Genomic DNA, 12,612 nt, shown 5'->3' with positions numbered 1-12,612 from the left:
CAGACTTGAGGACTCGTAGAACAGGGTAACACGGCGCCCATAAGAGTTTGGATACTAAAACCACCTCCTGTCTTGAGATGTAAAGATAATAAAAGCCGCCCATCATTTGAGGTTCATTGATTAGCGCTTCCATACGGCTGATATACGTCTTTACTTCTTCACAAGCTTGTATTTCCCACCGGCGAGCTCCAGTTCGCCGCTTTGTATCTTCTCTCCTAGAAAATCCTGTAGCTCTTCATTGCTCCAAGGGAATCCCTCGGCGATGAGCATCTTCATCATCATCGCGATCTGGAAAAGCGGCATCGTCGGACTCGAGTTGGTCAGCATGCCCACAATGAACTGCCAGTAGACAGCACGACGTTCCCTCTCCTTGGCGTCCATCGCGCCAGTGGTGCCGGGCCGTTGAAGAGGAGGCTTGCGAGGCGAGTCTCCTTCCAGGGCAGCCGGAGCTGAGGCAGCAGGGTGGAGGGGAGGCCGCGCTGCCTGTACGGTCTCTTGCCTCTCGATCACAATATATGTGTCCGGCTCGGACGAGACATGAGAGAGGATGCCTTTAGATACCCAGAATTCGGTGGCTTGGAAAACCAGCTCTTCGTCCATCCTGAGCGTTTCTTGTAGTTCGTCAGTCGTACGCCGGACAGCTGGGACATCTGGGTCATCTGCTGTATCAGGGCCCTGGAAGGCATAGATTACAGCTGCTTCGTAGGTCTTGCATTGCACAGAGACTGTGCGGTCTGCCAGGTCTAGCTCTACCGAGACTTGACCAAGATGATCCAGCCAAGTGAGTTTCCGTGACGTTTTGAGACGTTCGTATCCCTGCTCGTATTTCTGCTGTTGCTGCACGACTGGATTTGGAAGGAGGAACGTGTCTTGCACAATATTGGGCCAGTAAAGTCGTGAGAGGATGCGGGCTTGATAAGGGACGAGGTGCAATTTTGCTTCATCTGCGTCTAGCTGATGACCCATTTGTTGATAAGCAGGCGGTGTCGATGGAGGACCAAATTGCCTAGGTGGCTGTACTGGCTGCCCGAGGTGCGTCTTCCGAATTACGGCATCAACCCGGCGGGAGTCGAAGATATCTTTGATCATGACATCGCAATTCTGGAGCGCGCCGTCGCCGAATCGTTTCTTGAGAAGATTCAGCACCTTGATCTCCTGATCAAAATTGCCTTGAGCTGCGAGTAGACGTTCTGCGATGATGTTCTGAAACTCTTTGATGAATACATCCTGAGAGCCTAGTGCATTGATCAAAGTTCCGATAACGTCCTCGTTCTTCGGCCGCTTGTAGTTCACCCCAGCATCGACCGGGTCTGGCATCCATTCCATGTCGTCCCAGTCCAGTTCCTCCTCATCAACATGTACCCGTCTCTGCTGGGCAGGGTCATTGAGGAGCACCGCTAGTTCTACAAGCTTCCCATCTCCACTGACATGAGAAGCTCCTGAGTTTGTAGAACTGCCTGGTTCCGGGATATGTCTCTGTTGATATTGTTTCACTTCGTCAGGACTTGCTAGTAGACCTGTGACCACAATTCGTACAGCGTCATCTCGCTGGCAAAGGTACAACTGTAGGGCCGTCACTACGCGGCTAAGCAGCACCTTGGAGTGATCCAGTGCATGGAAAGTGCGGATCATAGAGATATACACCTGGAGAATCTCAAGCGTTGAGCAACCAGGGTGGAGGAGACGCTTCTTGAGAGCTGATGAGAAGAAATCTGTGAGCTGTCGACGTTTCTCTGGCGTGGTTACACTTGCGCGAAGGTCGTCCAAGCCGCCTTTACTATCTGGCCATGCAAGAACGATGTCAAATAGCTCAGATATGCGTAAGCTGGCGAGACGGCTAACAGCAATCTCCTTCCACTTCTTCACATCTGACAGAGAGACACCCCCTTTACCTTGCATCAACCCAGCACCTTCGATTCCGATCAGAACCTCAAATGCTAGACGAGCAAAATGATCCTCGACCCAATTGCACAGCGAAACAATACACAAAGAAGTCGTGGACAAGTCCAGCGACTTGACAGCTGTCTTGTCCAATCTTTCGCTTTGTTGTGCCTTTTTGTCCAGGGTTTTCCAGACTCGTTTATAAGATCGTTTGATAAACTCCAGCATCATCTGGTCCATGACTTCTGCAAATAAAACTTGGAATCTCTCGCCTGCTAAGCCAACCTTGTATAGCGAATCGACCAGTTGCAAAAGCCTTTTTCTCGCTGCATCGGCCACGACACTGTCTGAACGAGCTCTTCGGTCATCCAACCTTTCTTTGGAATTGCTTCCAGCTCCTTGTCCCTCATTTGGAGAAGGAGATGGCATTTGCAGTATTTTGGCTACAAGGCTCACGAGAACAGCATGGAGCGAAGCCATCAGTGAAGGAGATGCCGAGTTGCTAACAAGTGCATAGATGTCCCGCCGAAAGCGATTTACTACTACCTCTGCAGAGGGTGGTATATCCTGCAGCTCGTTATTTTGTTGAGAATTGCTGTCGATTCCATGGTTGAGTGGCTCGAGACCCCTGATAATCAATGACAGGCAGAAGAAGTATTGCCGAAGAGCTGCTTCGAGTGTCTGGATACTGCCCTCAACTATGACTATGTGATGCTCGTATGTAGATCTTGCCTTGTCATCTGCTTGGCTGTTTATGCCAGATGGTCCTGTCAGGGCAGATAATAGGGGGACTGTATGTTGAACAAAGTTCCGCCGGACTTGCTGCGTATGCCAGGAAAGAAGGTCCTCGGTATGCGTAGCACGAGGCACGTGTGTTCGGGGGTGAAGCACCACCCGGAGGCTAGCATAAAATTCGGCCTCCTCATCTTGTGAGTGGAACTGCGATTCCGGGGGCAGAGTCCCGAACGAATCCTCGGCCGTCACGGAGGAGGGCAGGACTAGCCGCGAGGTCACGGTATGCCACGCTCTATCGTAGCGGACCTGGTCATCTGCAGCACCATGATGGGAGAATTGGGGCTGTGTAGATGGAGTAAGAAATGAAGAGGCTGGGATAGTCGGAGAATAGCTTGAAGAGTTCAAGTCTGCAAAGAGCTGACCGCCCTGGCCCTGACTTGCTGGATGCAGGTGCTGCTCTGCTGCGGCGCCTGATGGCACAGCTAGAGCATGATGCTGCCTAGCCTGGGGTGTGACTGGTCCTCCAAACATCTGCCCCTGGTCGGGGAACCTTGCCGATGGTGTTGAGTATGGTGTTGGTTGCGAAATGTCGGTCTGGAAGACGGAGTGGAACACCTTGCGCCTCTTCGCCTTCCACTTAGACGATGCCACAGCAGCAGCCATATCTCACGAGCTCAGCCGCCAGTGGGGCAGTAGAGCGATCGTTGTTGGGCGTGACAGCGCAGGAAAAACGTGGGCTGCCAACAAGCAGGAAGCCACGAGTCTCAGCACAAACTAAACGCCCTCTTCCAAGCCTATGGATCACCAACAACGAAGAACATGTCCCATTCGGCTGGGTCCTGGACCAGGCTGGACGTGCAAACGAGGGGTTGTTGACGCACCAGCTCACCGTCTGACGTCGGAACCACGCCCTTGCACCGTACCCTGCAACGGAAGCTGGACTTGCACCTGAACAAGGCAGGTCTTCCGTGCGGCTTTAGTTTCCTGTTGCTGCTGGCGGCCGTGCTGGGATCATGAAGATCACCGGTAAGGGTGGTTGGTGATGGCGATGATGATGATGGTGGTGATGTTGATGCTGGCGCTTCGACGCGTCTCAATCTCGTCTGGGCTCGGTGATGGCTTCTCTGTTTGGGTGGTTTCCCGTCTAGGGATTAGCTTAACCGCCGGCGCTTGTTGTTTGGACAAATGGGGAGGGCGCGCTTAGGGAGGCGCATGCTTTCACGTCGGTAGCGGGGGTGCGGATTATCCGCGCTAGCACTTGATGACCTGTTTGGCCGTGCCGTTGCCAAGTGGGCTGCACCCTGTTCCTCGCAATCTCCTTCCACCAGCCCGTGCCGACTCGCTGCAGCATCGATGTGTCTCGGCCGTGCATACAGCGGAGGTCACGTCCGCATTCGCCGTCTTCTTTGATCACCGTCGGCGACCAGATACAAAAGCGATGGTGTTGTGATGCGCGTCTGGGAGGGTGGGTCGGGTCGCCTCTGAATACAGCGATAGGTCCGATCGAAGCGCTCAGGTTACTCCTACCACAGCAGAGGGCATTCTCGACCCCACAAACTTGCGACTCCTGCAGACTCCTATTGAAGGCCATGCGCTTCATCCTTCAAGCCATTGCCCGCTACGAATGCATCAGCAGCAGGAGCAGGAGCAGGAGCAATAGCCTTCAAGCTTACAGACAGGTCGTCGGCCGTTGGCAAACCCCTCGTCCCAGCCTCAGACAGACGACCAGCAGTGCATTAGCAGTCTTGGCTCTGCCCTGCGTCGCCCGACGGCGTCTTGCACCAATCTGGCAGCAAGAAGTCTCCGACTGTTAACTATACAGTATCGTGCGAACCCCCGCCACGCTGTAAGGGAGCGGCACAGCTCGTCTTCCTTTGTGACTTGTCCTTTGACTGTCTTGGTCTTGTACAGCACGGGATAGTCGGACACGGCGCATAATCCCGTCGAGAATTTACGAGTGTTCGCCGTGTTCGTGCATCGGCAATCCTTTCAAGAGGAAAGACGGCCCAGGATTCAACTTGTCGAGGCGGATTCCCATATTTGCAAATCTGCCTTACTCTACGAAGACCACCGCCCATGTTCAGGTGATTGTGCAGCAGGTGCTGTAATACAATCCATCAAGTTTGGGTTGCATTCTTCGCTAAGGCCTGATAATTTTCCAGGAAAGCTAAGAGATGGATGGGTAGCATTGGCTGCCACGCCGTTTATCCACGAAACTTGCGGGATTTCCAGGATGCACATTGGACGCCCCCAAAGCTTTACCAGCAGCTTGGACCACCACCTTTGAGTTGTCATTACAAGCTTCATCCTGGACCACGTACGCTAATAGCACGCAAAGTCTCCTCAAACAATAGCAAGCGATACAGAACAGACTTAACCTTAACGTCTCTCAGCCGTATCTAGATCCTATCATGCCAACAGGCCGTTCATATGGCATGCTTTGCATTGAAGCAACTAGCTCATCCGTGCGGGTTGTCAACAACAGTAGGGTACTTTCAGGGTACTGTAGTGATCTGTGACGAATGGTAGTGCACAGGGGCGGCACCTACGCCCCCACCACCGGGACGACGGTTGGACGGCTCCCAAAGCAATGGAAAAGTACCCTACAGTCCACCATCCTTTCCGAGCTAGCTTCCCACGTTTTCTGGGATACAGAGCGCGATGTGCCCTTTGGCGACATTTCGCAATGGCATCCCTGACCTGACCTATATCTGACAGCTATTCCAAAGCGATAGCAGTATTTGCATTATTTATTTGACCGCCAATGGCCCGATACACATCGGCATCAGATCATTAACTCCCCGCAAGAGTCACCACCCATCCGGCCGTAACTTTCGAGCTTTGTCTGTAGATCCCTCTACGGCAGTCCAGGCTAGGAGCCACTAGAGCTCGACCTGAATAGCTCTGGCCAAATAGCTCGTCATCGGTAACGAAACAGGGGCTGCAAGTGGTGTGGCTCGTTTGCTTCATGGAATTGTTTCGATTTGACAAGACTTGCCTGTACATAGTGAGGTTCACCACAACAGCCACCAGATTCAAAAGCATCGTGGAGGACAAGGGCGTAAGGGGCAGCAGTTCTGCGTAGAGACAGCGTAACGGCTTTTCCAGACACCCCCCTCCACACAGACAGACGTCTTTTGGCAGCACCCCTGCAAACCCTGCGCTCGAGGGCTTGGCGAAAGTCGGGTCGAACAGGGGTAGTAGTTATCGACACACCCTTCAATCCACAACCAGGGTCACCCTAGAAGGGTCGTCAATGAAACACCCTAGTGAGTCCGATAATGAGAAGCGAAAGCGGTCGAGTCGCTGTTCTGGAAATTCTGTTGCCTGGAGCTTGTTCATCCACTTCGCCTGCGACTACTGCACAGGATAAACAGGGCCGCTGGAGTGTACCACGCCGGCTTAGCTGGGCATCACACAACTTTTCTGGTCAATCCTTCCGCAATCTGATCGTCCCGCCAGTTGAGCCCCATTTAGGTGGTGGCTAAGGAAGATTTGCGTGGAGGACCAGCGGTAAAAATAGCAGTTACACCTGCCTTGCCAGGTGACCACAGGAAACCATCTCACATCGCGAAGATCGTGTAATGTGCAATCGTGAACACTCAATCGACCATAGGAGATATGTTTCCAAACGAGCATCTTGTTCTCGGATCTGACATTTCTCTTTAGCCCCCAACACCCACAAGGCCTGCCCTACGAGATTGCCGCCAGGCATATATATGTTATGCCATCCAATGAAGGCCAGCACATCGGCGATTTCAAAGTGCTTACTGTGGGCCGGCTGTTGCAAGATCCCCGGGCTGAAATCGCAGTCTAGTGCCCAAGAAGGCTATTAGTAGTGGCGACACAGCTGCGTGCCCGCATTACATTTAATAATCACATTGGAAGGGAGCGATTGGGTGCTCATTTCACACCTCTAGCTGGCAGCTTACCCAGGGTCAGCTGCTCCCCAAGTTCACAATCAAAAAAAGAGCAATAGTACAGAGACGAAGGAACCGCGGGTGTCGTCACTGTTGTGCAACACCAAATTGTGAGACCTGCTGCTCCAACGTTCCATTTTGGTAATGCAACGTCCAATTAACATCGACGGGGGTGGCCCCCAAATGCAAACCACCAGGAGATGGATGTGTATGAGATAGAGAGCATGAAATGCCCGGCCGGTGACCAGACATTTGAGTTCTGTAGCATCGGCTATGAGGGGCATTCATGTGACGGCCTCATGAACACATGCTTTGCGACCTGGTTCATTGATGGACCATGCAGTGCGGATTCTGAGACGGGCTGCCCCTACTCGCAAAGGTTCGACGCCATCAGCACCTAACATATAGCAGCCAATGCACACATCAACTCGAGCTACCACACCTGGCCAGACGTGGAACAGACTAACACCAGAAGATAACGGCCGAGACTAGACGAGCGGCAGATGCTGCAGAAGTTTAGGAGTCGAGGGATCAGGAGACTCGAGGGCACTTACTGCATTGTAGTAACTGGGTATCTCTCCTGGTCGTTGGACTCAGGTGAGATAGTGCATCTTGTTCTTGGCTGCCAGCAGTGCTAGCCCAGGTCTAGCAAGAAACAAGCGACAGCACCCGAAGGACCTTCTTCTCTCATCACGGCTACCCGACGGTGCTACGGTGGAGCGTCACTTGTGAGTGGTTAATTCAAATCTTTTCGACCAGCCAATGGTGGGAGATTGCAAAGCAGAGAGGTCACAATGCGCATCCACGTCCAGCACCACATTGCCCGGTCCTTAGCAGTGGAAGAAGAGGAAGCTAAGTGACCAAACTGACTCCTCACCGGGGGTGTCCTTATGTAAGCTGCCTACTATGGTCATGGACTTACTACTCTAGGCTTGGAGACGAGGGGGAGAGTGAACCTTGCCCACTAACCACCTGGCACGCCTTGGGTGTCCCTGGTCTGACGCGATGCCGTGTAATCCCAGCAAAGGCGCCGGGTGGGTGTGATAGGTTCCCCTTGGAGGGTGGCTGCAGCCACCAACCCCCTCGTCCACTCTCGCGGTTCCCGCGTCCGAGAAGTCAGCACGGCACCGAAGCGGACGGCTTGGGTTTATTCAGGGAAGCCCACCAAGCCAAGCACAACCCTCCCTTAATGGACCTTCTGGATGATTTCCTAAACGGTATGCTGCTATTTCTCGGACTCGGTGCTGACGAGAGAACGCTATCGTTTAAATGCAGCATTTGAAACTTTCGCTCTTTAGACAGAGGTGATGCGAGGCATTCTCTCGGACGCAACTAGCAAGTTACGGCACAGTACATTCATTCACTCACTGGCTGGATCGCCCTGGGTTTGTCGCTCGCCTGAGCCTTGTAAGGCCAGTGGCGAATTTGCCCACTGGAACAATGCTCAAGATCTCGGAGCAACTGTCAACTTTGTGAGGGGCACTGTACCGGAATACCTGGCCTGCAAGGAGATCAACGGTCGCAACTCGGGTACTTGCCCCTTTCAGAGTACCCGACAGAAGTACAATGCAGGTTGAAACACGGACGCGCTCTCATTTCCTGCCCCTAAGGACGATTTGCTGGGCAGAGTCTAGTCTAAGGCGCCCCTGGTGAGCGAACGGGTGCCAAGAAGATGCCCTAGCACGCCTGGCATTTCACCCAGTCTCCAGTTCTCCCCGGCGTATCCCTGGCGTTCCCTCCCCGTCCGTGAGGAGCAGGGTCGCAGTCCGGGACCAGAGCCGTAATGGCGGCACCATCCCTCAAGGAGACAAGCGTCCAGCAACCCAGCCAAACGGCCATGGCGCGGTTTAGGTTTAAGTTAGCGTCAAGTTGGTGCCCCCTGCGCCAAGGACTACTGCAGAGCAAGTGGACCAAGGCTTGGGAACGGTGGACGATTCGGGCTAAGACTCGCTGGTGCACAGAGCAAGGTCAGGCCAGAATGATGCACACAACAAGCTCTGCTATTTCCATCGCGGCTGTGTCTTCTTCATTCCCGCTTTAGGACCGTCGCAGCAGACCCATCCGCGTGTGCTCGTCTTGTCTTGGCCCTCGCCGCTCTCTCTTTTTCTCGACACCGTCAGGCAATCCCGTCGCTTCTCCGCCTTCTGTCTGTCAATCTGCTTGTCCTTCCAGGTCGGCGTTATTATCCCCGGCGACAATTTTGCGGTCCCGCGAGGGACGACCGGGTCCGCTGGGAGTGCGTGAGATTGGGCTGGTCGATCTGAGCGTCATTATCAGCGCCTTGTCCCAGAACGTCGTCAATTTTCGCGGCCGGGGCGTCTCAACCAGCCAGCAGACTGAATTAACGCCCATCTATCTGCTGGGACTAGGGCGGTATGCAGTGTCCTCAAGTTGCCGTCCTGCGTGGCAGGAGGCCCAAGGTGCCCTTGCCCTGACTCTTGACCCTGCTTGGTCGAGATAGGAGATATCCTAACATTGCAACTGCCAGCCGTGCCCCCAATCACTGCACCGAGACCATCCTCTGTAACAGAAGGGCCGTTGAAGACTTCATTTTACCTAGTGCGGACCGTTCAGCCCTGCCAACTCATCCTTCGCAACGGCTCATCTCGGCCGTCCTAGGATAGGGCCAACTAAGTGCAACAACTGCCATAGCTAACGTGAACCTTAGTGCGTAGTTTCTCAAGTGCCGTTCTGTTGGGCTATCCCGTGAAGACTTCTATTCTGAACTTGTACGATCGGCATTCCAAATCCACCCTGTACACACTATGCCAGGAAGAGCAAACAGTCAACTCCTTTCCGACCTAATTAACCCCGTTGTCTGTTTTCAACTCCGACCAAATGCTCCGACCACTCCGAGCTCTCGCAGAACTTTGCGAGCCTAAACCCCGCGAGGTCACTAGCATATAGGTACTTCTGCATGGCATGGCAGCCAAGGGGTGATCCGGCCGGTGTGTAAGTCAATCAGGACCAAAGCAGAAATGCGAAGTTAGGTAAGGTAACGTAGTCTTAGCGCCCTATACGCATGCACTGTTCTGTACAAACGCCAATTAGAATGACACGCGGTGCCACCTCTACGCATGGTGAACGCATTTGGGAAAAGCAACGACAAAGTCCTGCTTTTCTGTAGAAGCAAAGCAGCAGCAGAGCAGGTCCTTGCTCGCCAGAGTCGTAGCAAATCCACTGCCGCTGTGCAACCCTCCCCCCTTTCCCGTCCCTACCTCGGGCCTGGGTCCTCGAGACCAGCCAGCTTCGGGTGACGAGCGACGAGACTGGTAGGAGAGAACTGACACCAACAAGCTCGCCCACAGACTCACACTCAATGCGACCCTTCACAAGGTCAGGCTGTCTGGGACCCAGTCGTGGTGCGACCGTTGAGTGGCCCGTTCACTGAACCCCCCCAGACTGGCCGGACAGTTTGGCCTTTCTGCCCTGCCCTGACTGTACTGTGCCGTACCTACCGGGCAATGGAGAGCCATGTCCATCCATTTCACCCCTCAGGCTCAGGGGTGTATTGTGGAGGGGGGTGGCCCTGCTTTTGGCTTCACAGTCAACACCTTATTGCCGTCTACTGCGGCAGCAGCAACAACAAGAACAAGAAGTACAGTCGCTCAGTCAGTAATGCTTGGTTCTTGTTTCAAGGGACCAAACAAGCCAGTCAGCCGGCCAGCCATTGCGCATGTGTGCACACGCGCCGCACACACAGTGAAGTCCGCGCCGCCCCCCCCCCAGTCTGAATCCCTTTCGTCTCTTGTTCCATGACCGATGCAGCCGAGTACCCCGGCTTCGGGTCTGGACGTGGTGGATCATTCTTGCAAGTTGCAACCCCCCAGACCGGGATGGCCCGTGGGAACTGACTGATGGGTCCCATTGTAAAATGCAAATCTGGTCGATGATCGAAACAAACGACAGGACCAACATACCACAGACGAAACAGGAGGCTACCAAATTTTGTGGTCTATCAAAGTCACTCTAGCAGTCACAGTGGCCAAGGCACTCAAATGTCTTGAACTCATTTTCTGTATTCAGATAAAGTTGAGGGTATATTCGCTGCCCGTTGTCAATGTACGTCCCTTTTATGATGACTGTACCGCACTGCAACAAGTGCGTTGACATGAGGGGATACGCATCGTAGAGCTTCATGAGGCCAAAGAAAGGAAGCTAGAAAATAAGTAGAGACAAAAAATATAACCATAGAAAGAATCTGGGAACTTTCGCCCGTATATCCAATGATCCGTTGCAAGTACGCCTGCCGTGCTCCGCCCGCACAGCTGTCTAAATTGGGGGACATTCTTTTCCCTTTGGCAGGAGAAGAAGCCCGCAAGATGACGGAGAGAATGCGGTGTCCTCGTGTCCAAAAAAGAACCTCCCCGCTCAGCTGTAGAGAGGACTGTCCCGTTTTTTCCCAATGCCCCATTGCCTTAATCCGTACACACGTTTCTCGTGCTGACATCGCGCTCGCAATAAAAGATAACCCGTAAAAATGTCGAATCGAAGTTGTTGTTGGCAAAAACGAAGGGGAAGTCAAGTCCCACCACGCTCCTCCGTCAAACGGCCCGTGCCAAATGCAAGAAAACTCCTAGTTCCCATGCTCATCTTGCAACTCTGCTGCTGCTCAAGCGCTAGCCATCCCAGCTTACGTGCTGCGTCGCTGCTTGCACTTGTCGTGTAATAGATGGCCGTTTCGGGCAGTAGTCCTCGTGAATTCAGCACCGCAGTTGGGGCACGTTGCCTTGGCTGCCTGTCCTGACTTTTCTCGCTGGTGTCGAAGCAGGTTGCTGAAGGTTGAGAATTGACGTCCGTTGCATCCGTGCTCCCAGCATTGCGGCTTCGGCCTGCTCTGAACCACTCGAACACCTCCCTCTTGCGATGGGGCACCTCCCTGCATGACTGGCGGCATGGAGTACATCATTGACTCTGGTCCAACGGAGCTGTCATTTGGATTAGTTACTGCTTTTCTAAGTTAGACTGATTAGAAAACTCACCCGTAGTGTGCTGGCATGTTCGCACCGGTCGAAGCTGGGTATGCTCCGTAGTCCGTCATATAAGGGCCAGTAGCGTAGGGGCTTGGGAACATGCCCTGAGTTGAGCTCGGCAGGGGAGGCGAGTAGGGCGGCAGGACCAGTTGCGGTGCCAGGGTTGTGGGCTCCGTGAGAAGGGAGATATCTGTCGGTGCTGTGGTGTATACTGGGATGCTGGGAAGAGAGACTGAGCTGGTCAAGTCTGCCATGGTGGACGGCGGAGAGTTCACATCATAGCCGCCCTGAGAGGAGTTGCTGCCGGCTCTTCGAATGCGCTGAGATACCTTGGAGTCTCGGCGAGCCTGGTCGCGTTGACGCTTCAGCTCTCTTTGCTCTGGCGTCAGGGTGCCGCGAGGCGGGCTGGCAGTGACAGATCTTGATCCACTTGGGGGAGTCAGGCTGGGATCCGTGGGGTATGCTGAGAGGTCATGACCGAGGAGACCAGGACCAGACTCCAAGACTACATCTGGTGTCAGTAAGAAACCAGGAAGCTATGTCTGAGCAGAAATATCATAGACTTACCAGGCCAGGTGAAGGAGGATCGACTACCCATACTGAAGTGGTTAAAACCCGGGTCGAACTGGATGGCAGCAGTACTGTTCAAGGTGTTAGGCGTGGGGCAGGAGAAGCTTGAACGGGGAGGCTCTTCATACCTCATAGTCGCTGATTGAGAGGTCAATGAGGGGGAGCGTGTTTGGCGTTGAGAGTAATCCTGAGCGGGATCTACTCGCAATATTGGCGTGACTTCAGGTTGGGCCGGAAGATCAAACCAGTCGGCATGCAGGACACTGTCTGATAGAGAAGGAAAGGGTGAAGAGTGATGTTGAGAAGCGTTGGTAGACAAGTAAGGTGAAGTACGAGGAGAGAAGTGGCTGCTATATGCTGGAGAAGGTGCGAGTCCTTGGGATGAAGTAGGTCTGGAGGTTTGGAGGTATGTGGTTGGGGGCGACTCGACTATATGTAATCCTTGGAACAAGCTCTCAGTAGTGGAGACCCCACTGCCGGCTCTCGACCTGGGGGGTAGTGAGTAAATGTCCTCTCGACCCTCGTCTGCAGCA

General features: G+C 53.7%; 2 protein-coding genes across 2 annotated transcripts; both read right to left on the bottom strand.

The window, feature by feature from the left end:
- Nucleotides 1–150: 150 nt before the first annotated feature.
- On the bottom strand, nucleotides 151–2,109 carry UCRPA7_6714 (putative anaphase-promoting complex subunit protein; the record flags this gene model as incomplete). The annotated part of the gene is made up of 1 exon (XM_007919251.1): nucleotides 151–2,109. The coding sequence occupies one exon, from the start codon at nucleotides 2,107–2,109 to the stop codon at nucleotides 151–153; it is 1,959 nt and encodes a 652-aa protein (XP_007917442.1).
- Nucleotides 2,110–11,169: 9,060 nt separating this feature from the next.
- Nucleotides 11,170–12,212, bottom strand: UCRPA7_6713 (putative transcription factor c2h2 protein; the record flags this gene model as incomplete). The annotated part of the gene is made up of 4 exons (XM_007919250.1): nucleotides 11,170–11,464; nucleotides 11,519–12,014; nucleotides 12,077–12,150; nucleotides 12,208–12,212. 4 exons carry the CDS (start codon nucleotides 12,210–12,212, stop codon nucleotides 11,170–11,172), a joined length of 870 nt encoding a protein of 289 aa, XP_007917441.1.
- Nucleotides 12,213–12,612: the final 400 nt, after the last annotated feature.

This window comes from Phaeoacremonium minimum, assembly GCF_000392275.1.
Source record: "Phaeoacremonium minimum UCRPA7 unplaced genomic scaffold PA7_03_scaffold_492, whole genome shotgun sequence".
Lineage (NCBI taxonomy): Eukaryota > Fungi > Ascomycota > Sordariomycetes > Togniniales > Togniniaceae > Phaeoacremonium > Phaeoacremonium minimum.
This window is presented reverse-complemented; position numbering and strand designations above follow the sequence as displayed.